Here is a 26,621-nt window from a genome sequence, read left to right as displayed (position 1 = left end):
TGGTCAACAGTAGGCTATTTGTAGTTAAGTTTTGGGGGGGTCAGAAGTTAGACATGGATTTTTTTTTTTTGCTGCATAGAAAGCTGGCACCCCTAACCCCCACAGTGTTCAAGGGTCAACGATATAAGGAAGTTATTCTAGGTGGGAAGAATTTTTGAAGGCAGGTTTTTTGGCAGCTAGCAAACCAAATCCGTTGGTAATCTGTGAGTTGAAAGGGTACAATGTCATTGTTGTTTCAGTCATCCACTTGCACCAGGTGTTCAGGGTGGAACATACAGAAAACATAGTAATCCAGTCATTCACTTTGCTTTTAATTTTTCTATTAATATTTTGAAAACTTCTACTTTGGAAGCTGCTCTTACTCTGTTTTCCAGGTTAAGTATATTAGCCCTAACAATAGTGTCCTTGATTAATAATATATCATTTTTGAGTAGACCTTAATTAATAATTGCAGATTCCGCAGTGGTGTATCATCTTCTGTAGCCTTTTAGACTTCATTGGATTTGCTGAATTCCAATAGTTCAGAATTCTGAGCTCTATGAAAATTAAAGGGAGACTCCCTGCTCCAAAAAGTATTTAATGTAATTGATTGCATAATTCCAGTATAGATGAACCTGCTCTGAACAAATGTAGTTTTTGTGGAAGCCTTGATTTCTGTGCTCTGGACATGACTATTTGCATTTCAAAGGCTTCACCAAAATGTTTCGTTAGGAGGTTACTTATGCAGTTCAATATAATTTTGTATTCATATGTTCAAGGAAAGGAAATATTTTTCTTGAATCTAATTGCATTTTTGTGTGTGTGGTGTGTGTGGTGTGTGTGTGTGTGGTGTGTGTGTGTGTGTGTGTGTGTGTGTGTGTTTCCCCCACTGTTTCAGGTTTTTTTGCCCTCCTCCTTGTGTGTATCTTATGGGCAGTGGATGGAAGAAAAAAAAAGAACAAATGGAACGGGATGGTTGTTCTGAACAAGAGTCTCAACCATGTGCATTTATTGGAATAGGAAATAGTGACCAAGAAATGCAGCAGCTGAACTTGGAAGGAAAGGTAAATTAAAATGGTGTTGGTTCTCCTAAAAGGCACCATGGCAGCATGTGGTTTTCTTATTTGTTTTTGTGGTGGTGATTTTTTTCTTTTTATGGCTTTTGGTAGCAATATTCTGAACACCTTCCCACAGATACACACAGCCTCACCCATCAGAGATAAAGTTCTCAAATAGCTATGGTCTAGTAATGAGCTTGTGGACATCTAAAAGTGACACGCAGCAAGCTTCCTCAGCTTGGGGGCAGTTTTAGCAGGCTGTGAAAAAAGTTCCATTGGAAGCCAATAATAATTTAAAAGCCTAATCTCTCATGTGTTTGACGGGTATATGAGACTCAATAAACAGAGAAAATACACAGTTCAATAATATTTTACTCTCAGTCTTATATGGAAACAAAGAGAGAGAAATTCTTAGAAGTATTTACCTGGGTTGTAAAGATTGTAAATGTCTAGCTTCTCTGTGGAACAAAACTACGCTATTGACAAAAATGGCCACAATTAGCTTTACTCAGACTTTTAGGGGTTTTCTTTAATTTGTTAGGAAATGGAATTTATTTATTAGTTTTATTAATTGTATTTTATTAGAAACTAATCATTTCAGTCTATACCTTTAGTATTCAAAAATAGTTCTTACTGAGTTAGCATTTTGCTATTATTTTTTTCCCTTGATATTAAAGTTCGAAAAATGGTTTGTTCTCAACGATCATATGAATCTCTTTTAAAATAATACAAAAGAAGCTATTTCCTCATTCAGTAAATCTTCCCTGACTATCTTAGTGTTTGCCTTATCGTAGTTGGCAGTGGGGATGGGGGCTGGCAGGTAACATTGAAGGTGATGAGCTAGACACAGAATGCACACTAAGAAGCCTTAATGACCTTCTTCAAATATTTTTATGACATTTGTATCTTTATAATTTTTATAAATAAAACTTATCAACTATGTATTTTTAAATTAGATTGGTAGTAAAGCTTATTACCATAAAGGTGGTTTCATTTTAAAAGAAAATATAACAGTAAGAAATATATCTAAATTATGGCCCTTGAGCCCAAGGATATATATATATTTTTTTTTTCCAAGGATATATATATATTTTTTTTTTCCAAGGATATATATATATTTTTTTTTTCCAAGGATATATTTAAGTGATAGGCTGATCTGATAGGTCTTAGCTGTGTCTCCCCTATTTTACTATTCTGTAGAAAGTCTCAAGAGTTATAGGTCTCCACTTAGACACTTGGTACTATGAAATGAATACTTAGGTAGGTAGTGAGAAGCCGGAGATTGTAGCTACCAGTGTATACAACTGTTAACCGAATTCCATTGCTTGCTTTAACCAGTTCCAGCTTCCAGCATTTTATTTTACTTTATTTTATTTTATTTATCTTATTTTGCTTTAAGATTTTATTTATTTATTCATGAGAGACACAGAGAGAGGCAGAGACACAGGCAGAGGAAGAAGCAGGCTCCATGCAGGGAGTCAGATGTGGGACTTGATCCTGGGACTCTAGGATCACACCCTGAGCGGGACTCCAGGATCACACCCTGAGCGGGACTCCAGGATCACACCCTGAGCGGAAAGCAGAAACTCAGCCACTGAGCCATGCAGGCATCTCCCCGCCCCTTCTTTTTTTTTTTTTTTTTAATCAGCTTCCAGCATTTTAAAGGAAGTAATAACAAACAAACAGCATCCCCACTTGCCTTTCCCAGCATCATGGCTTAGTATTCTTTCTTCAACTTATATCATTATATTCTTTCCCCAAGCCTTAAAAATTCACAGAAGACAAAAGAATACCTGAAACCTTGTGCATTAACTAGTATTGAAAGCATCTACTAATGGGGTAGTATAATGTCTATAAGCCAAATATTAAGTTACTAGTTAATACTAGTTTTAATGAAAAATGCTATTAGAGAAGTCTCACATTATATAAAGTTAAGACTTGTTGAGAGTGAGCAGAAACGCATTCCAGGTGGAAGGAGCATCTTCTGTGCTTGGAACCTAAAGATGTAAGAACATGGTAGGTGTGGGCCCGTAGGCAAAGACAGCCGGAGCATTACAATGCTGAGCTTCAGAGAGAGGCCCTTTGCTCTTGCCTGTCTCACTTTACCTCCATTCCTTTAAGGTAATACTCTTTTCTTTCAACAGTCTGCTCAATGAATGGTTCAATTAGCCATTACTCAAAAAGAAGGAATATTTATTTTTGTACTATTGGGTATTTGTACTTAATATGCATTACAGTAAAGTACTGTATGTAGTGCTTAATATGGTCATGACATTTGACTCTATATTAGTAATATTTTGGATCTGAGATTTCACTTAAGGTTTTAAATTTGTTAAATATTAATTTCCTCAATTTTATATATTACATAATTGGAACTAGGTAAGCAATAAAACATGAATTAATTCCCTGGTTAGCCCACTTGTGTTTTTCTTACATATTTTTAAAAAATATACTCCCTAAACCTCTCTTGCTAGCACTGTTTGTATAATTCACATATTTCTACTTTTGCAGTATTAGATCTGATACTCATTTCGGGGCAAAGGTTTTTTTACTATGGCATGAAGATCTTGTCTTCAAAGAGTTGTTCTTGAATTGTTCATTTTTTACAGAAAGGTTTATTACATGCCATTTTCTATTCTAGAATTTTGTTAGCTAATCTCGCCTTTTAGTATGACAAATGTAACTTTAAATTTTATTTATTTTCTCAAAGCTGTAATACTTTTTCTGAATAGTGAGTCGTTCTTCCCCCCGCCCCCATGGAATAGAATTTGAGTAGTTTGTAGTCTGTAGTCTTATAGTTGTTTTTTTTTTTTTTAAATAATGGTTCTAATTAAGTTACCCCAGGTATGATGTTTGTTTGTTTGTTTTATGGATTCAGATTACTCACTTTTGTAAAAATAGGGATACATTTTCCTTTTTTTCCAAAGGGATATACATGCATTTGCTTTTTCCAAATAAAACCCTTTGGGTGAAAGTCTTTTTCCCTTGAGAATTTTTCTTCATTTATTTTTTTTTTAAGGTTTTATTTATTCATGAGAGACATGGGGGGGCGGGGCAGAGGCAGAGGCAGAGGGAGAAGCAGGCTCCATGCAGGGAGCCCGATGTGTCCAGGATCACGCCCTAGGCTGAAGGCAGGCGGCGCCAAACCACTGAGCCACCCAGCCATCCTGAATTTGTCTTCATTTAGACAATTTATTTTTGTTTCCTGTAACTCTCTGCTTTAGTACATTGATACTTATTTTTCTAGTGTCTTTTATGGTGCAGAACAATTCCATAGTTTAGGCTTAATCTGACCTTCAGTGCTTTTTATTGTATGCGCAGCATCTCTTAGCACTTGGAGATCCTGAGTAAAAAGAAGCTGCATGAGTGCGAAGTACTGTTGTTTTCATTTTTCTTATTACTATTATTAACTTTATCTTCATTTTGTCTTCTACAGTACAAAGCTTCTCAAAGCTTTTACCATACTTCTGAATTTTTGCAAACTTAATTGAGTGTAAAATAGTCATATGGCACCTACATTTTCTTACATGATTTTGTTATTGAGAAGTGAAATAAACTGCGGCATTGTTTTTGTTTTGCTACTAAAATTGCTTGTGATTACAATTAAAAAAATCAAGAACCTAGAGTACATTAGCTATTTCCTAAATGAGTTGCATTTTTCCTAATTTTTAAAAGAAACAACAGAGGTAGTCAAAGAAACTTGTTTAACCTAATTTTAAGGTAGAATATTGATCTTTTAAAAAATATAATTCAAATATTTTAAATATCTAAGCTGTGTTTGAGCATAATTTATCCAATGTGGAAAAAGAGATCAAGAATTCATTTCTTTGCCTAATTCACGGCGATCAGGGGAGTAGGAAAGATTTTAGAATTTGTCATATATATTTGAAACAATAGCATTGAGAGTGTTGCTGCTGTTTTGCTAGTGCAATATCTCCTTAATTCTATCTTGTCAGTTACCAGAATTTATTTTCTGGTAAACTGCCATCTTGATGTGCTTATTTTCTCTGTTACCTTTCAATCTAGTTGTTGTTGTTCTTCTTTTTCTTTTTTCTTCCTTTCTTCTTTTTTTTTTTAATTAAGCACTGTCCCCAAAGTGGGGCTTGAACTCAACTGGGAGATCAAAAGTCTCATGCTCTACTGACTGAGCCAGCCAGGCACCCCTCAGTCCAGTCTTTGGGTGATATAATAATATGAATTACCCATTGGGTAGAGTCACCCCCTTTTTTATAAAGAGTTCTTTAATCTATGTTCATATCACTTAATGGCATTAAAATATTTTATAACTATCCAATTAGTCTAATGCTATTTTCATCAGATTTACAGGTGGTTCTCTAAAGTCTAACTAAGAGAAACACTGCACTATTTTCAAAAGGACCACTGCTAAAAACTCTTAACATAATTCTGTTGAATTCAGATAGCCTTATGTATATGTGTTCTTTGCAGAAATACAGTCATGGGCTTTTTTTTTTTTTTTAACTGTAAAATTCTATTTTAAAAAAGACTGCTGTAGCATTGATAATTCTGTGATATAGGTGTAGAGCTATATAAAACAGAAAACTTTTAAAACAGTCTTAGGGTAAAATGGATCACAACGTTAGTATTTTATAGACTTGATAAAGATGACTGACAGTACTTTGTCTTCAGAGATGAATTTCAGTAATTTTTGCAGTTTTATCAGTTATTCATCGAATTCATTCATTGAAAACCTAGCTACGGCCATGCTGAGCTGTAAGTACATAACCAACAAGGTTTTGGTGCTATTGAAATTCTCCTTTTCTTTCACAGAACTATTGCACAGCCAAAACATTGTACATATCTGATTCAGACAAAAGAAAGCACTTCATGTTGTCTGTAAAGATGTTCTACGGCAACAGCGATGACATTGGTGTGTTCCTCAGCAAGCGGATAAAAGTCATTTCCAAACCTTCCAAAAAGAAGCAGTCATTGAAAAATGCTGACTGTATGTATGCTTGAATTTTCTTTTTTGCCACCAATTCCCACCATAAATTGATAAGATAGATTCAACTATATTTTTTTTTATTAAAATTTTTTTTATTTATTTATGATAGTCACACACAGAGAGAGAGAGAGAGGCAGAGACACAGGCAGAGGGAGAAGTAGGCTCCATGCACCGGGAGCCCGATGTGGGATTCGATCCCAGGTCTCCAGGATCACGCCCTGGGCCAAAGGCAGGCGCCAAACCGCTGCGCCACCCAGGGATCCCTCAACTATATTTTTAATTAAAAATTAAAAATTGTGCTTTTTGATAGCAAATTTATTTACTAATATTTTTGTGGCCCTCACTTTATCTGAAACTGTCATATTAATTTATTATTGCCACTTTATGGGTTTTTTTTTTTTTTTTAATTGAAATGGACAGTACCTGGTCTAGGGAAATGGTTCCCAACCAGACTGGGTTCTTCACTGCTCCCCAGAGGCATATGGAAAAATGGAGGGTTTTTTTCCCTTTTGCCATGAGTGACTAGGGAGTGATGATGGCATTGGGTGTGTTGGGCCAGTGATGCTAAATGTTCTCATTCTCATTCCATGGAGAATTGATCCACCAAGAATGTCAAAAGCTCCTCTTTGAGAGACACTATTCTTAAGCAGGCTTTGGAAGGCCATTCTGAAAACCTAAACAAAAATTTTAATATGGTTACTCTGGCAAAGATTGCTGTCTCATGAGCAAATTTTTGAACTACCAAAGATAAATGCTGTCTGATTTAAATTATAGATTTCAACTCCTACATCTCTTTGCTTTTCTTTATTTTAACTCTCTGTGATGAAAAACTTTCAGACTTAGTAAAAGGGAGAAAGGAGTGTAAGGTGACCATATACCTGGCCTCAACAGGTTTTGCCAGTGCTGTTTTATTATTTCTATGGCCTCTTCCTTCTCTGACAGGTGGAATATTTTAATGGAAATCTCAGCTATCCTGTTCTTTCAGCCACCATTTCTGCAGGAGTGACTCTAATAGATAACTTTCTTTTTAAGCAACAGTATGCCTAAAAAAGTTGATAGTAGTCCTCTAGTGCCATCTAAAAAGCCAGTCCCTCTGCAGACTTTTTGCAGTTATGTTTCCATGGTTTTTTTTTTTTAGCAGTTGGCCTGTTCAAACTTGGATCCAAAGAAGGTCCATACGTTTTAATCTGTAATAGGGTATTCTGTCCCCCTCCAACCTTTTCTTCCATGTTGGTTGAAGAAACTGGGCATTTTTCTTTTGGAATTTCCATATTCTGAATCTGGCTGATTACATGTGCTTCTGTCTCTCATATTTTCCATAAACTGCTGGTTAGACTTAAAGACTTAGTTTAGAATTAGGTGGTCCTCTATATGTTTGTTTCCTTCAAATCAGAAGCCATATGATATCTGATCACCCCACTTCTTGATCCTTAAAATTGTTTAGAGTAAGTTGAGCTGTTTTTAGCCTAATCCATCCGTTACAGAGTTCCTCAGCAACCTTAACTATTGATGATTGCTGCTTAAATCCAGCGTTTTATGAAGGGCTTTTTCTAATTCTTTTACTTCTAACTTAATTTGTTAGCAGTTTGTTTCAAGTATAGTCTACAGAGGAAAGGCAGGATGAATGCTTATTTACTAATTTGTAGCATAACAATAATAGTATTCTTTTAAAGTGCCCAGTGAGGTTTTAGGAGTTTTGTGTAGTTTAATTGCTTTTGTTTTGTTTCATTATGTTTTATTATGAACTTACTGAGTTTTTGTGTATTGGTTGGTTTTAGTTCTCTCAGTCATTATTATTGTAATCATTTACTTTATATTATGGAAGTTTTCAAATAGAATACAGTAGAAAGTTACATAATTACATGAAACCTCTTGTGTTCATCATCTAACTTTGGCAGTGATCTTAACTGTAGGCCAGTCTTACTTCATCTATACTCCTCTCCCACCCTGCTTTCCTCTGCCTCATTTTAGTTTGTTCTAAATCCAAGACAAATCATCTATAAATATGTATCTCTGAAAGATAGGGGCTCTTGGATTTTTTTTAATATAATTATAAAACTATGATCACATAAAAACAAATATGTCATAAAACAACTATAAAAAAATAATTTCTTCATCTCATCAAATACCTAGTCGATCAAATATAAAATTGTCTAAAATGTTATTTTTTAAGTTTTTTGTTTGAATCACAATTCACATTTTGAATCTCCACCAGAAATAATGTGTAGACACGTCCTTGAGTATTTATCATCTGTGGATTCCATTTTCATTTCCTTCCCTCCCTCCCTCCCTCCCTCTCTCTCCCCCCTTATAATGTGTTTATTTAGGAGACCAAGACATTTAGCTCTGAGACATTTCCACATATTGGATTTTGTTAATTTCATTTCCTAGATGTAGTTTAATGTATTTTTGTAAATTTGTAGTATCAAAGAGAAACACACTAGAGCCAGACACTAGTTAAAGGTGGTAAAGGTGAATTTTGTTCAGTACTATGACAGTAGGGAGAAGAAACTTCAATGTAGAACTGAGCTCAGTTCTCTATACATCCAGGACAAGTAAAGATTTATATAGTCAAGGAGCAGCATGGCGGGAGCCAGGGGACGGAGAGGTCGGTGGGTAGAAAATGACTAAGAGGAAACACTAAGGGTAAGGGTGTTCTAGAGGAGCCTGCTCAGCAGGCTTTTTGCTAAAAGTTGGCCCGATAGGCAGAGTGGGAGATGAGAAACTTGATCAGATACCGAGGGTGGGAAGATGATTTAGCAGGTTCTTGGAGTAACTGGGCTGGGCAGGCCAATCCCTGGGCCCGAGGTAGAGGCCTACTTGAAAACAGGGCTCAGAGGAACCTGTCTGTTAAGTTTGGTTTTATAGAAGTTTGGTCAGATTTAAATTTGTTTTTCTTTGTGGTTTTTTGTTGCTGCTGAAGGACAAGGCTTATTTATAGTGATAGTAGAGGGTTCTTGCTAATGTCATGTATTTGGACTTTTTAAGATTTTATTTATTTATTAGAGCACAAGTGGGATGAGGGAGACCCAGAGGGAGGGGCTGACTCCCCACTGAGCAGGAAGCCTGACCTGGGGCTCTATCCCAGGACTCCAGGATCATGACCTGAGCCAAAGGCAGACACTTAACTGACTGAGCCAACCAGGCACCCCCAGACTATTTCTAATTCAAATTAGAGGATTTTATTGAACCTCTAATTTTGTTTTTCTATTGATCATAAGTGTCTTCTTGGCAAAGAATATATTTCACTTTCAGAATATTTTCCTGCTTACATAGATGTGGTTGGTTTGTTGTTGTGTGTGTGTGTGTTTTCTCCATGAAATTTCATGCACCACTCTACTTCAAGGTATTTAGAAAAAAATCAAAATCTCTAAAATCACAGAGGTAGTTGGCATCAACTTTGGTAAACATTCTCCTAGACCTCTCTCTATGAATATATTCCATAGAATTGGATTTGAGCACATGGAGAACGTGCAATCACATAAATGTGTGTGTGTGTGTGTGTGTGTGTGTGTGTGTGTGTGTGTGTTTACCTGATGAAACCACAGTATACAGAGGGTTTTAGAGTCTGCTTTTCCACTCCGGGATCTTCTAGGGAGATATTTATCAATGCATTTAAGATGCACATTATTTAAATAGGTAAATGATATTATAATATATTTAATCAATTTTCTATTTGATATTTATTATTTAAAAAATAATTTCCCTTTACTGTATAGCACTGCATGAAACATACTGTGTAGTCCTCATTTTAAAATTTTTAAAATTATTCTTATGGTCATAGTTTATCTTTTTAGCATAACATTATCAATGAGTTACTTTGACTTTTTTTTGGGGGGGGGTATCAATTTGTAAAGAATAATCACAATTTGCCAAGTACAGCTCCCTTCTCCCAATCACATAAATAGAAGCTATTTTTTCTTTGCAGTATGCATTGCCTCAGGAACAAAGGTGGCTCTGTTTAATCGACTTCGATCCCAGACAGTTAGTACCAGATACTTACATGTAGAAGGAGGTAATTTCCATGCCAGTTCTCAGCAATGGGGAGCATTTTACATTCATCTCTGTGAGTATGAGAATGCATATTTGATGTTTTTAGTGTGAAATTGTTAAATTCTTTGATAATAAGGCATATAAGTATATATTAAGTTTTATTGTTTTCCTGAGTAAGTTAATGAATCCTACAAGATAATAATTTGATCTTTTTTTTTTTTTCACTCTACTGTAGTGGATGATGATGAATCAGAAGGAGAAGAGTTCACAGTTCGCGATGGCTACATCCACTACGGACAAACAGTCAAACTTGTGTGTTCTGTTACTGGCATGGCACTCCCAAGATTGGTATGGCTCTACTTTAGCTGTAGTCATATGTGTAGTAAAATAGGCACAGCATTCAAATGTAAAAATACACTTCAATTTCATGCTTTTTAATTTAAGAACATGCATCTATAATCACTGCTGTTCATTGTTCACAATTATATTCCACTTTATTTTAAAAATGATTTAAGTCAGCCAGTTTTTATGGATTTCATTCATAATGACTTTCTGTTACACTAATAAATTTTGATGGAATTTTCCTTTTTGGTTGTATATCTGTACATGTTCAATAGAGGGCACTAAGTAATTATGTTATGATTTCTTTCCTTAACTATACAAATACTCTGTATTCATTTTTTGTGGTACCTGTTATATCCCATCATGGGACCAGGTTTTCAGAAGCATAGGAATTCTTATTTCTTTAAAAATATAAGTATAGTTTTTATTAGTTTACTCTCCCACAAGAAGATAGATTTATTGAAAATTAAATTGTTATTTCATATTCTGAGAGAGAAGCATGGTGTTTAAGGCTTTTTGTTCCCTAGGATGATTTTGAAATTGTAAAAACTGCATTTCTTAGCAAAATGAAAGCAAAAGCCCCTACACTCCTTCCTTTGTGTTCCCCCTTCTTTTCTGAAACCGTACAGTTTAGTTAGGATGGAGGGGATTTATGAGTAGCCCTGATTCAAGGTCAGGCTGGGGGACAGTGTTATATCCAGTTTATCTCAGAAATATGTTAAATATTTTACCAACAAAGCTACAGAGCCAGCATAGAGGAGAGAACACCAGCTGGAATAATTCCTGATGTTTTATGAATGTAGAATTCACCAGACACATAGCTTAAGTTAGAATATTTGCAATACCTGGTATCAAATTTCTCTACTTTTCTCAATAATTAGAAATGACCAAAGCAAGTTTTTGATGCCAAACACTAGTGAATATCTTTGGTTTCTTTATTGGTGAGAGGTCATTCAGCAGTGTCTATGTCCAAAGAACTCTTGTGGGGAATAAAATTGAGCCAAACATGGTTCATGGTCTCAATGTGCTTATTCTTAGCTAGTGGAGAAACAGTGGAGCACTCAAGTAACAGTACTCTATACAAATCATGACTCTTACGTGATGGGAGAAGCATGAGTGAGTGCTATAGACTTAGAGGACACTTTAGACTTAACATTATTCAAAAATCAGTTTCTCTAAAATTCAAACCTCATCAAATTTAAATATAACTCAAAGACTTTGGCACTGAATTGAAACATTTTTGTTGAGTTTAGTCAGTCTCCCAGACTTAGAAGTTATAATTGCTAAAAGTGTACTGTCTGCCCTTAAACTCAGAAATTGGCATGGTTTTAATAGAATGGCCAGTATTCTAATCACCTGCAGAACTAAAAAATGTAAATGCGAAGAATGTTAACTTAAAAGATTGGGATTTTTTTTTTTTTTTTTTACAATTGTGGCTTAAAAAAGAATCTTTGAATATTAAGATTTAAAGTAATAAAAGCCAACAATTTCACATGATATTGATAGTACTGTTCTAAGTACTTCTACATATGTTGATTTAATTCTTATAAAACTGAGTAGTTACTATTAAGGATGTTCATTGTGGAGCAAAGTACTACAGTCCTGCATTCATACGTGCATCCTGCAAATAGTCCTGACGGTGCCAGACACCAGAAATATATTGGTGAGCAAGAGAGGCTCTCTGTCTTCATGGGGCTTACATTTTGTTAGAGAGATGGACAAAAATCAGCTAAAGAAACACCCATATTAAAATATTAAAGGTTAATACAAGTGATAAGAAAATAAAGCTAAAACAGGATAAAGAGAATACAGACTGAGGGGAGTCCTTCAAGTGGTCAGAGAAATCTTTGGAGTGGGGATATTTGCGCAGAGACCAGGATGAAGTTGGGAACCACAAACTATGAAGAGCATTTCAAACAGCACAAGTGCAAAAAGAACTTGAGATGGGAATGTGAGAGAACTAGTAATGAAGCCATGGTAGCCCGAGCTGGGGAGAGGGATGGAGGGAACAAGTGGCAGGAATTGGGATATTATCTACATATACTAGGAGGCCACTGGAGGGTTTTAAACAGGGCCTGGTGGCTGGTTTATGTTTAGAAGGGTAATTTCAGCTGCTCTGTGAAAGGAGGAGAACATGGGGTATAGCAGTGGGAGCAGAGAGACAGTAATTGGGCTTCTGTCATAATTCAGGCAGGAGCTGGTGGTGGCATCTTAAACCAGTATTGTAGTGTAAGGTGATAAGAGGTGACAGATTTATTTGAAAGGAGACTTAACAGAATTTGTTGATAGATTGGATGATTCGGTGTAAGAGAAAACAAGGAGTCGAGGGTGACTCGAGGTTTTTGGATTGAGTGAATGGTGGTGCTGCTTATCAACCTGTGAGTTGGAAGAGGATCATGCAAAGGAGGAATTTAAAATTTGGGGTTTTGATTAAGACTGAGGTAGCCTATTCAGTATCTTAAGTGGAACTGTTGAGTCAGTAGCTAAATATATGAGTGCCAGAGAAGAGAGGCCAGGGCTGGAGATAAAACTTCAGGAGTTGCCAACCTCCAAGTAGTGCAGAGGAAAGAGGATGGAAGAAGGAGAAGGGGTTTGAGGACTTGGCCCTGGGGTACTCTGAAGGCCAGTTAGAGCAGAGCTGTCCCCAAAAGGAGGACAGCTGTGTCAGTGCTTCTGAGAAAGCTAGCAAGCTAAGGACAGATGTCTCCTGATACCTACGGATTCATCTCTCCCAAAGTCCTGGGTGGCTCTCGACAAGGGCAATTGTAGTGGAGACTTTGAGACAAAAGGCTGAAGTTAACTTCAGGAGATTGGACAGTGAGGATGAGAGTTTGCCATAAGCAAAGAAATGGAGTAGAAAGGGAGGAAGAAGGATGTGTAGTCAAGGAAGGATTTTCTTTACTTTTGATTTTAGATGAGAAATAGTTCTGTAACATGTTTGTGTGCTCTTGAGAGTGATCTTCTTCATAATCATCAAACACTCAGTGATTACCTTCTATGGGTTAAGTGACATCTCAGACTTGATAGGATTCTCTTTCATCTATGCTTTTTGTGAAATATTTGAATTATGTGAAATATTTGAATTATAAAATATAATAGAGCTCAGGCTGGGCAGCCAGCCAGCCCTGGAATCGCACTCTGGTCCTTCAGCTTCCAACCAGGTGATTTTGAGCCCGCTTCCTAAGCCACAAAATGATACTTACTTTAGATTTTTTAAAACAGATCTATAGATAATGGACTGCACTGACTAGCATACGCACAGTATTCTTTTAGAGTTAGGTTTTCCTTTGATGTCATTGTATATTATTGGAAGAGTCTACTGAACTTGCTACACAGAATATGGTCTATTGGCCAGCAGGATTAACATCAGCTGTCAATTTGTTAGAGATACAGACTGTTAGGCCCCCATGAGATCTGTGGGATTAGAACAGATGTGTTCTTAACAAGGATCCCAGATGATTTGTATGCACATCAGAGTTTGAAAAGCAATGATCCGGAAAACAAGTAGCTGCCTGCCCTGTTTTTCAGGTGTTTACAGAAGAAGGTAACTGCTTCCACATTCTACTATGTTTATGATCTGAAAGTGTTTTTTACACTTCACCTCATTGTTTGTGAATGTCTTTGTTTGTGAACTGTGATATATTATTATAGCATATTCTTTCTCTGTACTCCTGGCAGTGTACATAATGCAAGCTCTCCATATATGATGACTTTTTTTTTTTATCATTGAAATATAGATAATTAGGAAGGTTGATAAGCAGACCGCATTACTGGATGCAGATGATCCTGTGTCACAACTCCATAAATGTGCGTTTTACCTTAAGGATACAGAAAGAATGTACTTGTGCCTTTCTCAAGAAAGAATAATCCAGTTTCAGGTATGTTTTTAAATTATTGGTAAAAATGTGCCATCTCTTTGCTTAACAGCATACAGAAACAGGAAACTCTCGTTTAATGTTATTTGTACCCAAATACACAAAGCTGTTCTCCCATATTTATCTCGAGTCCAGTGGTTCTTAACCTACGTGATCGGATCCTAAGACATGGAAGTCACCCTACCTTAACGAAGAACTCAAAACTATAAAAATGTTTTTGTAGAAATAATCGCATCCAGTTCTGGGAACCGAAAAGTTTTCCTCAGATCATCCAAAAGTAGATTTTGGTTGTTCAATGAATCTCCTGAAACTGTGTGAAGACATCATATATAGATACACGTGTACTTTGGGGGAGGGTTCATAATTACTAGATTTACATTGGGGTCTTCCAAGATCGTAATGATGAGATGTTTCGAAAGCTCATTTTTGACTGTGTTCGCTCAGAAGTCTTTCGTGTATGACACGGGTATCCCATTGCATAGGATAATTATACTTTGATGTGAAACTCATTTGTAAACATCTAAAGACCTGTTTCAGAGAGATGACCACATGCAGCCATTCTCCTCAGCCAGAGCTGATGGGCTGGTCTGGGTGTTTTAAGGTAGGGGTAGGCGAGTGCCAGTTCACATCTTGGTTCCCTCCTGCTGAAATTGCACGAGTTTCTAACTGCCTCTAAGCATGAGGGGCGCCTGGTTTTTTTCTTAGGGCCCCGTAAAGACTTCTAAATAGCTACTTAAACCACAAATACCGATGTTTTCAGGTACCGGCGTACTCTCAAATGGTCATTGTAAAAGGTGTCATTTTTAATATGTCACCAAAATATTTCATATTATAATAAAAACTGCTGAATGTGAGGTTGCTGTATTAAATATTCTGTTTGTGTTTATTTAAGGACTGGCAAAGCACCATGTTTGGGACGTTCATGAATTTTTACCAAACTCTTCCCCTGTTAAGTCCAGTGTTTGAGTGCTACCTTGTTAGAATAGAATTGTCTTACCCTGCAGTGTATGTAATACTGCCTTTCTGAACATTCTTTCTTCGTAAGGCCACTCCATGCCCAAAAGAACCAAATAAAGAGATGATAAATGATGGAGCTTCCTGGACAATCATTAGTACGGATAAGGCGGAGTATACGTTTTATGAGGGGATGGGCCCTGTCCTTGCCCCCGTCACCCCTGTGCCTGTCGTAGAAAGTCTTCAGGTAAGACCACCTCCTCACACGTTGACTCTTAGCTCTTTGCGACTGCTTTCGGCCCTGACTTGGGATGATTTTATTTCACAATAAATTTGATTTTTCTTCAAATCTTATGATTTGAGGATTTTGTTAATACATCACCTGTTGGTTTAAAAAAGAAAAAAAAATAAAAAAAAGAGAAAAGAAAAGAAAAAAAAATAGCATACTTTTATACAAGAAAATAGAAGTTTAAATTCACTCGTATGTTATCTTGAGATGTATTATTAGCTCACTTTGTCTTTATACTCATTTATTTTTTTCCTAAAGATTTTATTTATTTATTTGAGAGTGAGACTATGGCAGGGGTGGGGGTGTGGGGAGGAGGAGGACACAGAAGGAGAGGGAGAAGCAGGTTCCCTTTTGTCTTGTGTCTCATGTCTCAGGCTCTGTCCCAGGACCCTGGGATCACTTACCTGAGCCAAAGGCGGTTGCTTAACTAAGCCACCCAGGTGCCTCCATAATCGTTTAATTTAAAAGAAGAGTTTTAGTCATCCATTTTTTTCCATAGATCATAGTCAAATGAAAAACTAATCTGTGCACTTTAATGAAAAATGAAAAGTTTTCTCAACAGTGTCTAATTTTCTGTGAATTTCAGTTGAATGGCGGTGGGGACGTAGCCATGCTTGAACTTACAGGACAGAATTTCACTCCAAATTTACGGGTGTGGTTTGGAGATGTAGAAGCTGAAACTATGTACAGGTAATTAATGAAGCTTTTTCCATCATCTAGAGTTTTTGACGGGGGGGGGGGGGGGTGTACATGAGATCCTTTCCTAATACTGATTGTAGTGTGTCAGAAGTCCCAGTTCTAAAATGGATGTGGCTATTTTAAGTGATTTTTATTGCCCCCTCAGATGTGGCGAGAGCATGCTCTGTGTTGTCCCAGACATTTCTGCATTCCGAGAAGGTTGGAGATGGGTCCGGCAGCCAGTCCAGGTTCCAGTAACTTTGGTCCGTAACGATGGGATCATTTATTCTACCAGCCTTACCTTTACCTACACGCCAGAACCGGGGCCTCGGCCACACTGCAGCGCAGCAGGAGCAATCCTCCGAGCCAATTCCAGCCAAGTGCCCCCTAATGAATCAAACACAAACAGCGAGGGAAGTTACACAAACGTCAGCACAAATTCAACCAGTGTCACATCCTCTGCAGCAACAGTGGTGTCCTAACTACCGTCTTTTTGCTAGGACTTAAACTGACTCGAGTGCGGCAAAATGTTGACAAAAAAAGAGAGAGAGAAAGAAAAAGGAAAAAGATGAACAATCTTTTGTGGTTTCTTGGGAAAACTTTTCATACCAGGTGATACTGTTCCAAAACCCCATTACCTGCAAGTGCTGATTGGAAGTGCAGAAGCCACAGTAAAACAGACAAGCAAAACGTCAAAATGTACAAACTATTGGAAATCGATTTTTTTTTTTCAGCTGTTCTTTTTTTGTTTGTTTGGTTGGTTGGTTGGTTTTTGTTTGGTTTTGTTTAAATGGGCAAGAAATAGAGATGTGGCTGGAATAAAAGTTAATCAAACTAGAAGACACAAACCTAACATAGTTTTTACGGACCAAGGAACTTGTATAAGCTTTAGCAAAAGGTACATTTTCACCATACCTTTTTTTATATCACAGTATATAGTCCACCTTTGTTACCAAATAGGTTGTTCTCCTCCCTCTCCGCCCCTTGGAGCTTCTGCTCTTCAGTACATTCAAGTTCCAAGCCCGACCATGCTTGTTTAATCTGATTACCATACTCTTCCAGGTTTTTGTTTTTGTTTCTGGTTGTTTTTTTTGTTTGTTTGGTTTTTTTGTTTTGGTTTTTTTTTTTTTTTTTTTTTGGTTTAAGGCTGGAACTTTTTTTTAAGCTGATGTCTTATGACTTTTTATGAGTCGAAATTGTTTTGATTTCAGCAAGTCAAATCTTGTAAAGGCCCGCATATTTTTTTTAAGATTATATGAAGTCTGTGCAAAAGCTTTAAAAAGAAATGCCTCTGCCTTGCCTGCAATACATGCAATGTACGTTAACTTCGTCTCTGTTCTCAGACACTGTCCGTATTTACTTCCTTGTTTTCCTTTTTCTTAAAAAAAAAAAAAGGTATTTATAGTGCTATTCCAAGAGGTTCTAACATTTACATGGAATTAAACATGGCCATTTCGTCATTAATGAATTAATGGCACAGAACATGTTGGTATTTGAAGCGTCCTCTCCCCTTTGCTCATGCGTAAATGTATCTCCATGTTCCAGGGTTTGTTCAGCGCCCCCAACCCCTAACCCCCTGATCTTGTACATACCTTGTATTATGTGTAAGTTAAACATTTTATTTTGAACTTGGAATGTTCCCAGTGATTTCATTCAGCAGGGTGTTTTCTGCCTTTGTCAGCGTATGACAAAAAAAATATATATATCATGAGAAGTATTTGCTACCAGTTGGTAGATGGTGCCCTTATTGGATAAATGAGGAAAATCTCAGCAAAAGCATGTGTTTGTTTACTTTTTTTTTTTTTTTTGGTAGCCTAGGTCAAAACATCATTGTAACCTTAAAACAAGATCCTTTTATTAGATGACCAACTAAAATAGCTTGAAAGACAGTACTTTAGCACAGATAGTTGTGATTATAAAATTGCAAATGTAATTTATCTTTCCACATCTCTCCTGCCTTTCTTCATCTTCTCTTCCCCAGCACTGAGCATCTCCACAAACATCTGCTCAGATAACATTTCTTTTCCATTCAGTTAAGATTTAGTTGCATTCAGGGTTGTGTTGGCCTCATATGCCAGGCTCGCCAGTTTTACATTGCTTCCATCCCTGCACTTGGGTTATGCCTTTGTTCGGTTTCTTAGAAATCGCAGCAGACTCATTGGGCTACATTTTTTAGTACAGGAACCATGTGTGTAATGTTATAGGACACAGTCTAGTAATACAATCATCCTTCTTAGAGTTAAAAACTACCTCTAGATTGTGGTAAGCTTTTACTGTCCCATAAAACAGGAGCCACAAGTACCTTACGAATGCAGAACTAACTTCCTGCAGTGTTTCCTTACAGAACATTGTCTTTCTGGTGTCCTGGGCGATTTTGAAAACATTTTCATTGGAAGACTTTTTAAATACCCTATTAGTAGCTTTTTTGGTCACCCCCAGCTTTGCTGTGTTCATCACTCATTCTTTTGCTCAGACTATGCCATTGTAAATACAATTCCTAACCTCTCTAAATCACCTTTTCCTCAGTTTTCAAGGGGGAAGTCATTTGTAAAACACATTAGTGGTTAAATCAAAGTTGTTGTGGTTTTATCTTACTGCAAGCCTTTTTAATTACTCACAGGCTGCATTACTCTCTCTCTATAGCCTTCTCTTCAGATCTGCTCCAGTCACTAGCTTCTCTCGTAAGCTAACCCTGCCTCACACTTTTTAAATCTGTTTCAGTGATCGAGGGCAGAATTGTGGCCTTATCTGTCTTTGTTTTAACTGTTTACTAGCGTCTTGCAAACTTGCTTATTTCTGAGTAGTATTTATTCTCTGTTGAGTCATGGAAGTAGTCTTTACACAGTGCTTTTTGTTCGGAGTGTGGAAATATTTTCAGTACTGCTTTACTTTGAATGGGCCACACATTTCCTCCACTTCCCAGGTTTGGTATTTAGTTATGAAACTGTATTAAATTAACTGATAACAGATGAGATACTTTTGAAGAACAAACTATTCCTTACCTACCTTTGCAGCTCAAATTAATTTTTCAAGTTCTATAACTTTATTAAAATGAACTTTGCTTTTTTTTTTTTTTTTTTTTTACTATTTATACCTTATTTTGGCTCTTTGTTTCTTTTAATAAGATAATTTTGAAATATTAAACTGTAAAGCCTTTTCCTGTTTGTTTGAAAAGTCCAAGAATGTACTTATACAGGCATTTCCCTTGCTATTTTATGCCATTCTGCATACCACAAACTAAAGACTGAAATGATTTGTCTGTTGTAGCTTCATTTTTTATCAGTAGTTCTTTTGTCAGCTGCTTAAAAAAAAAAAAAAAACTTTGTGGATTTACGAATCATTTTCAATGTATAATTTATAGGAGCCTTGACCTCTGGTTATAGTAGAACCTAACCCCTCCTCCGATGGCATTACTAGAGATGCTGGTCCTTTTTCCTCATAAAGACTCTCTTCTTAGAATGCTGACCGCTTCGGGTAAAGTAGAGAGCATTCGAGTTTGGGGTTGTTTCTTGTTTTTTTGTTTTTTAATTCTATTTTACAAGTGTGTCTTCTGCTCTCATGAGCTATGCAATTTCTAAAAATATGCTAGAAGCTGAGTCTGTGATCCAGTGTGTTTTTATTAGTTCCATTGAATTGATCATACAAATTGGGAAGGCAAGTTAAGGGCTTTGAATGTAGAATGCCCTTTTGATTTTGAATGATTTCAGAATTGAACACTAGGATAATAATTAACCTGCTGCTGACTTCTCTTCAACTGTGGCAACTAAAGGCATCCTCATTTGTGTATTAGATAATTTATTGCTCTTCTGCACAGACTTATTTGCGGTCATAACTGGTTAGTTGTGTGTTTCTTTTTAACGAAACTGGTACCATCTGTGCCCTCACAGAATATTCCCAATGCAGTTTTTGAGAACTTATAAACTCGTCCTGTTTAACCAGATAATCCACAGGGGGGAGGGGTTCCTTTTTTAAACAAAATGCTATTCAATTATTAACCAAGTTACTTACTTTGATTTCAAAAGCAGCTGTGTTTTCTGATGAGTACTGAACAAATGTGTGTAATTTTCTGTGCCAGACTTTTGACTTTGTTTTCAAGCACTGTAATGTGGGATGGATGATTAGAAACAATAATATATTAGGGTTTCTATTTAACCCTTTCAGGACTGAACTGTATCTCCTTTTATTAATTTTTCCCTGTGTCGTGATAAATGTTTGCCAGCATTCAGTACTGTGTTGGTCCAGATGTAGGTTTATATGCTCATTTTTAGCTTATTTCTTGTACCTTGCAGCATGCTCTATGCATTCAGTCCTTAAGGGGTTTATTTTACAAACTGTGCGCCTGTAAGGTTTATTAGCAATAAGATAGAAAATTGAGCAAGTTTATACCATAATTTTGTAGAAAAAAAGAATCTGCTCAGTTCCATATTTCATCCATGAGAATCCTGCAATACGGGCAGTTTCAAGGAATAAATAAAAAGGAAATGTAAACCATTGTAAAAGTCTTCTGTTGGATGTGCCTGATGCATGTATGATCTTTTTTTGATTTCAGAATACTTCATAAAGATACAATTAAATTACATACCACATTTTGTGTATGACAAAATCTTACCTTGCTATCGCATCACATCGAAGTGATAGCTATGTGAATTTCCTTTCGGTGTTTTTAACTATGTCGTGCTTCCAAGAGAGTTCTGGGGTTTCCCCCCTGTAAATAAGGAGAGGGGCTTTGTTACCCAAGGGGCGTATCTCCCAGTTCAGGAACACTTCAAGCTACTTTCAACAAGATTAAAGAGTATTATTTAGCAATAGCTTGCTTTCCAATATAAAGTTGCCATTTGGTTTGCTATACAGAAGAGCATATAATGATGATTTATGCTTTTAGTGGGGGCTCCTAATCAGAGAGAGCATTCTTTGTGTAATAGGGAAACAAAGTAAAAGGGGGTATGTTACATATTCTTTAAATGATCGCAAGTTTATTTTTTATCTGACTTCTCCCAAAAGAAAAAAATAGATTACCAGAATTTTGCCAAAGATCTCTTGCTTCTAAAAATAATGATTGTTAAATAAGAGACAATTTAGTTGTAAGCTTTTAAAGGTGGAGATTGAAAGTGATTACTTGATGTAGAATTTAGAAGAGAGTAATAAGCATATATTCCTTCCTATAAATAGTGCATGAGCCCTTTCTGAGCAATCTTACCAAAGATCCATTAAGTATGTTTTCTTCTTGTCACTGAACCTCTAGATGATTGCCATTTACAGAGACGCAGAGGGCAAAGCTTCATCAGATTCTAGTGGTAAGCTATCACTGAAGGGAGTCTTCTTTAAAAATTTAAAAAAAAAAAAAAAGGTCTAGGAAGATAGACTAAAAAGAAACCCTAAAAAAAGTTTAGTGCTAGGAAATCATGAGGGAGATGGATCCTGGATCCATCTAGGATGGATGGATGGATGCTGATGCATCCAAAGAGGTGATCCATCTTGATGTAAGGGTTAGAGCCTAAACCATATGGCCAAGCTATAGCACCTGTAAGACTGGACAGCCGTACACATCGTTCTTTGAGTTCGGGATAAAGTCGCCTGTGTGCCTGGCACATAGTCAATAAATAAAGGTGTTATGCTCAAATATGTGGAAATCACGACTCATCTTGGTTCATTGAAAAGGTAGATGAATATTCTCTAATACGGAGAAGGGAGAAGGTTTTGACCACAAGAACCCGTTCATACCACACACAGAGAAAACTTGGAATTTATAGAATGTTTTGCTTTTCGAGAGCTGGCACTTTAAACTGTGGTATTCTGTGGAAAAAAATATTTAAAGGTAAGTATGAAGTTTAGGTGTGTATCGAGTTCTTTCTGGCATAATGGTTGTAGTCCTTGCTCTTCATCTCTTACGTCCCATCACCTTACTCTTAGGAGCATGTAGGTCAGTCATTTCTGGCACCTTTATCTGGTTGATCATCTCTACGGGTGCTGGACAGAGTAAGGTCACTAGTATTTATTTAAATCCCAAACTTCTGATCTAGTAGCACCCCTTGCCTTCATAAAAAGGAGTAAAGAGTGTAAGTGGGTGGTTTCCACGGTGTCCTCCTGGGTGGTCCCTGACCACTGTTCCATTTACCTAGAACTAACTTTTCTCCTTGCAAGCCTCCTCTCTCTCTGTTCTTCCTCACCACACAACACTAATGGTAACTAAGTTCTTAATATGGCCTGCACATATTTAGAGGATATAATGAAAAGTTTTGGGGAAAAATAATTGTGACTTCAAGGATGATTGTTATTTTAACAATCGCCAAATGTCCTGGAGGTTTCATGAGCTTGAGATTCCAAAAGTGCAAATGATGTGGTTTGGGGGAAAGAACTTTAACTGAAGGATAATGGAATAGACAGCTGTTGGCTTAGAAGCAGGAATGTCCATCCCTAGTTCTGGACAGTGCCAGAAGCTAGACCTCATTGTTAAGACACAAATGGGAATTTTTAAAGCCAGTAATCTAGGCTCTGAGCTCAATCAGGGTGTGGCCAGTTGGGAAAATTTCCACTAAGGGCTGTCTTAGTCTGTCCAGGCTGCCGTAAGAAAATACCATGGCCTGGGTAGTTTAAACAACAAAAATTGATTTTTTTCCTCCCAGTTTTGGAGGCTGGAAGTCAGATCAGGGTGCCAGCATGGTCAGGTTCAGGTGAGAACTTTCTTACTGGCTTGCAGACAGCCACCGTCACTGGCCTCACATGGCACACAGACATCTGTGTCTTTGCGGCAGGCCACAGTCCTTCCTTCCTATCTGACTAGGGCCCCACCTTAGGACCTCCTTTAACTTTAATTACCTCCCGAGGGCCCTATCTCCAGAGGGAGTCCCTGGGAGTTAGGGCTTCAACATGAAAGGATGGCATGGAGGCACAATTCCGTCCATAGCCGGGCTTGTTCCTGGGCTGCAGTTTAAATAAATGACATACTGGGTGTCCGTCCCTATGATGGTATTCGGGTTTACAGCATTGTCGGCCCTGGCTGGGGTTTCTCCATAGTTAGCTAAGATGATGAATGGACTGGGCTGAGAGACCAGAGGTGAGGCAAGACTGGGAGAAGTCACTTTGGCCACTTGTAAACTGAAGGCCACTATGTCATCCTCACCACAACCCTGTGAGCTCATGCCTGAGCCATGAAGAGACTGGCCCAGTGGTCTAAGTGCCACTCTAGACTTCCCGAGTCCCAGTTCCCCAAGGATCAAGGGACTCGGGTTACTAGGGAGTGGTTCTGTGACAAGTTCAGTCTTAAGGAACTTTATAGGGAACAGCTGTTCTATTTCTATCCTCAGATTTTACAGTTGAGAAGAACAGCCCTAGAGAAGCTGAAAAATCCACACATAGTTCCAGGTTGAAAATGCTTTATGAAAACTTGAAAGTGCTGTTCAGTTGCCAGGTGTTTTATTGTTCCTGTTCTTATGTTGATATCCGCCGGCTGACTGCTTGGCTAGTCCTCCTAGCCCAGCCTTCCGTGTACATGTGCGAAATGTCATAACCCTAGAATGATCCCGTAGGCTTCAAGACATTTTATCTCAGTGAAGATAATAACGGGTCTTGATCTCTAACAGGTTTAGCAGCCAATGCTAATAACTTCAGGTGTTTCTGGACCTCCTCCGTGGGCTTTAGGAAGACCAGAGCGCAGAGACCAGGGTGTGGATAATGCCGTTGAGTGCTTGGCGCTCAAATCCCAAACCCCCTTCCGCCAGCGGTTTATCTGGGTGCTTGTGCAGCTCTCCACTCTTCCTTTGCCCCATTTCTAGTGGGGCGGGATGACCCCTAGCTCCTAGGAGGGGCACAAATGAGAAGCCCTCCGCTGCGGTCCTGCCTCTGGGTAGCCTCCAAGCCCAGATACACCTGCTTCGACTGCCCTCAGTCGGGTTCAGGAGTCCATTTGCCTTGGGTCTTTGAGGATCCGTGGGGGGTTTGGTCCTCAAGCCCGGTTTTGGCTTATTCATTGAGAAAACAGTGATCCGACTGTCTTGCTGTTAATACTTCAAAGGTTTACAAACGCACATCTTCACTGCGACGGCCCTCGCTGGGGTTAACATAGTTCTTAAAGTCAGAAACCAAGACTGGTCATTAGGGAAAGGAGATTTTGTGAGAAAAACAGAAGCCCACGGGATTGAAGGGGGGCCTGGATCGCGCTTGGAAACCACTCCTGCCTGTGGGTTCCGGAGCCCGCTTCATTGAGGGGGGCCCTCGCCCCGTGCGTTCCCTGTCTTATCCCGAAGGCCTCTGCTCCAGACTCAGTGTTGCAGATGCAGCAAGTGCTGATGGGACCTAGGCCGCTGCCCCCCGCTGTGCATTTATTTATTTTTTTAACTTTATTTTTTTTTTTCACTGTGCATTTAGAGGGAAGGTCAGGCAGAAGGAACCTCCAGGGCTCATTTGTTCCCATGCTGAGGCCCAGACTGTCAGGGAAAGATCATTACCCACAGAGGAAATTGAGGCTGCGAGGACGGGGAACAGACGCTAGGCAGTCACTGGGGGCTACAAACCATAAATTCTGGAATCCGATGTATTTTTTTTTTTATATTTATTTATTCATGAGAGACACAGGGAGAGAGGCAGAGACCCAGGCAGAGGGAGAAGCAGGCTCCTTGCCAGGACCCGACGTGGGACTCGATCCCGGGACTCCAGGATCACGCCCTGGGCCAAAGGCGGGCGCTGAACCGCTGAGCCCCCCAGGGATCCCCGAATCCGACGTATGAAGAGTGTTCTCCGTGCTAAAGGCTTTACGTGGAAACATCTCTTACTCCTCAGTAAATGCCCGTGAGCCCATTCACCGGGCAGTTCTGAGAAGGACGCTCAGACCGTGAGCCGCATCAGGAGCAGCCCTCCCGCCCCGCCGGCCTCTTCAGCGTTTGGGGGGCTCCTTCCACGGCTGGGCCCTTGGGAGCCACGGGCCTCTGCTGCCCCCGCGGCCCCGACCGCCTCGGGCCCTGAAGCCCTTCCCACGGAGGACCTGACCTGCGAGGGGAACTGCTGGGTCGGGAGGACCTGGGGTGACCCCTGTCCCCCCTTCAGCGCTCGGGTTCCCTCGAAGAGGTGGGGAGTCCTTGCAGCTGAGGTCCTGTTGGGGAGGAAGTCTGGCCCTGGTTACCCTAATTTCACCGAGATGAAGGGAGAAGGGCGAGGGTCACCGGCAGGGCTCCCAGCTGGCAAAGCCCCCCGTGGGCCGGGGGGCCTCAGGTGCTTGGTGGCCGTCCTGAGCAGCCTGGAAGAGCAGTGGGGAGGTGGCCTCGGAGAGGGGGGGCCCGCGGCGACCCTCCCTTAGCGTGTGCTGGTGCTTGCAGCCTGTGCCCCGCACCCGGCGTCAGGAACCCCACCGAACTGGTTAATTTTGCTCCATTACAGCCTCATGCTGCAGAGGGAGCAACACAGGCTCAGCTTAGGGACGCCTGGCTGGCTCTCAGTCAGTACACACCTGCCTTCCTCCGCTGCTCGGGATCCCGGGGGCCTGGGATCGAGCCCCGCGCCGGGAGTCTGCTTCTGCCCCTCCGTCTGTCCCTCCCCCGTCTCGTGCACACGCACTCTTTTCTCTCTGTCTCTAGTAAGTAAAATCTTTTTAACACAAAAGCAAAACCAAAAAGCTCTGCTTACAGGGAGCTTTCCTTGTAGTGGCGAGAGGCCTTACTATCCATAAACCTTATTTATCTGCACGCACACACATGTACGTACCTACTAAGGGCTCGGCCTGAAAGGTCGCTCATCTAGAGGTGAGATCACAGCATCTGAGCACCCAAACAGCCCAGCAGCATCACATCTGCCCACTTTGCAGAGAGAGAGAGAGAGAGAGAGAGAAAGAGAGGGAGGGAGGGCGGGCCCCTCCTTGGGGAAGAGCCAGCCTAGCCCGAGGCGGGCACGGAGGCTGAGCAGGGCCCCAGGAAGCCGACCCAGCAGCCGTCCTGCCGGCTGTGTTGGGCCACCACCACTTCAGGGGGACGTTCCCCCACAGGGAGGGCAGCCCCGAGAACGCAGGTGCCACTTGCGAGAATGAGGAGCCTGAGGGCAGGCGGGGGCAGGAGGGAATGCAGAGTAGATTTTAGGTCTGGTAATTTTGAAATGACTATTAGTCTTTTCTTTTTTAAGATTTTATTTATTTATTCCTGAGACACAGAGAGAGAGAGAGGCAGAGACCCAGGCAGAGGGAGAAGCAGGCTCCATGCAGGGAGCCTGATGCAGGACTGGATCCCAGGTCTCCAGGATCACGCCCTGGGCTGAAGGAGGCACTAAACCGCTGAGCCACCTGGGTGTCCTGAGATAACTCTTTGTTTTTAAGTTAAAATGTCAAGTGAGCAGTCAGGTGTCCAGGTCCGGAGCTCAGGGTGCAGGTGTCCAGGTCCAGAGCTCAGGGCACGGCCTGTGCTAGAGATACACATCTGGGAGCCCCCCGCAGGTAGGTGGAGCCTAAAGTCCTAGCCTGATGGGATCACCAAGGAAGGTTCCAATCCCAAGCCCAGGGCAGCGCTTCTCAA

The 26,621-nt window shown here is 39.5% G+C and overlaps 1 protein-coding gene across 7 annotated transcripts in view; it reads left to right on the top strand.

Annotated features, from left to right (window-relative positions):
- The window catches only part of RBPJ (recombination signal binding protein for immunoglobulin kappa J region), a 225,027-nt gene extending 204,408 nt beyond the window's left edge, over nt 1-20,619 (top strand). For all 7 annotated transcript variants that reach the window (XM_041751592.1, XM_041751586.1, XM_041751587.1 and 4 more), the window contains 8 exons: nt 878-1,043; nt 5,826-6,000; nt 9,929-10,066; nt 10,229-10,341; nt 14,073-14,213; nt 15,256-15,411; nt 16,040-16,143; nt 16,298-20,619. In XM_041751592.1, coding sequence (XP_041607526.1) covers nt 878-1,043; nt 5,826-6,000; nt 9,929-10,066; nt 10,229-10,341; nt 14,073-14,213; nt 15,256-15,411; nt 16,040-16,143; nt 16,298-16,613 — 1,309 coding nt within the window. In that variant the 3' untranslated portion in view covers nt 16,614-20,619. The remainder of the gene's footprint in view (nt 1-877; nt 1,044-5,825; nt 6,001-9,928; nt 10,067-10,228; nt 10,342-14,072; nt 14,214-15,255; nt 15,412-16,039; nt 16,144-16,297) is intronic.
- Nucleotides 20,620-26,621: the final 6,002 nt, after the last annotated feature.

This window comes from Vulpes lagopus, chromosome 4, assembly GCF_018345385.1.
Source record: "Vulpes lagopus strain Blue_001 chromosome 4, ASM1834538v1, whole genome shotgun sequence".
Taxonomy (NCBI): domain Eukaryota; kingdom Metazoa; phylum Chordata; class Mammalia; order Carnivora; family Canidae; genus Vulpes; species Vulpes lagopus.
Note: the sequence above shows the minus strand (reverse complement) of the source record. Positions and strands in the feature narration are given on the sequence as shown.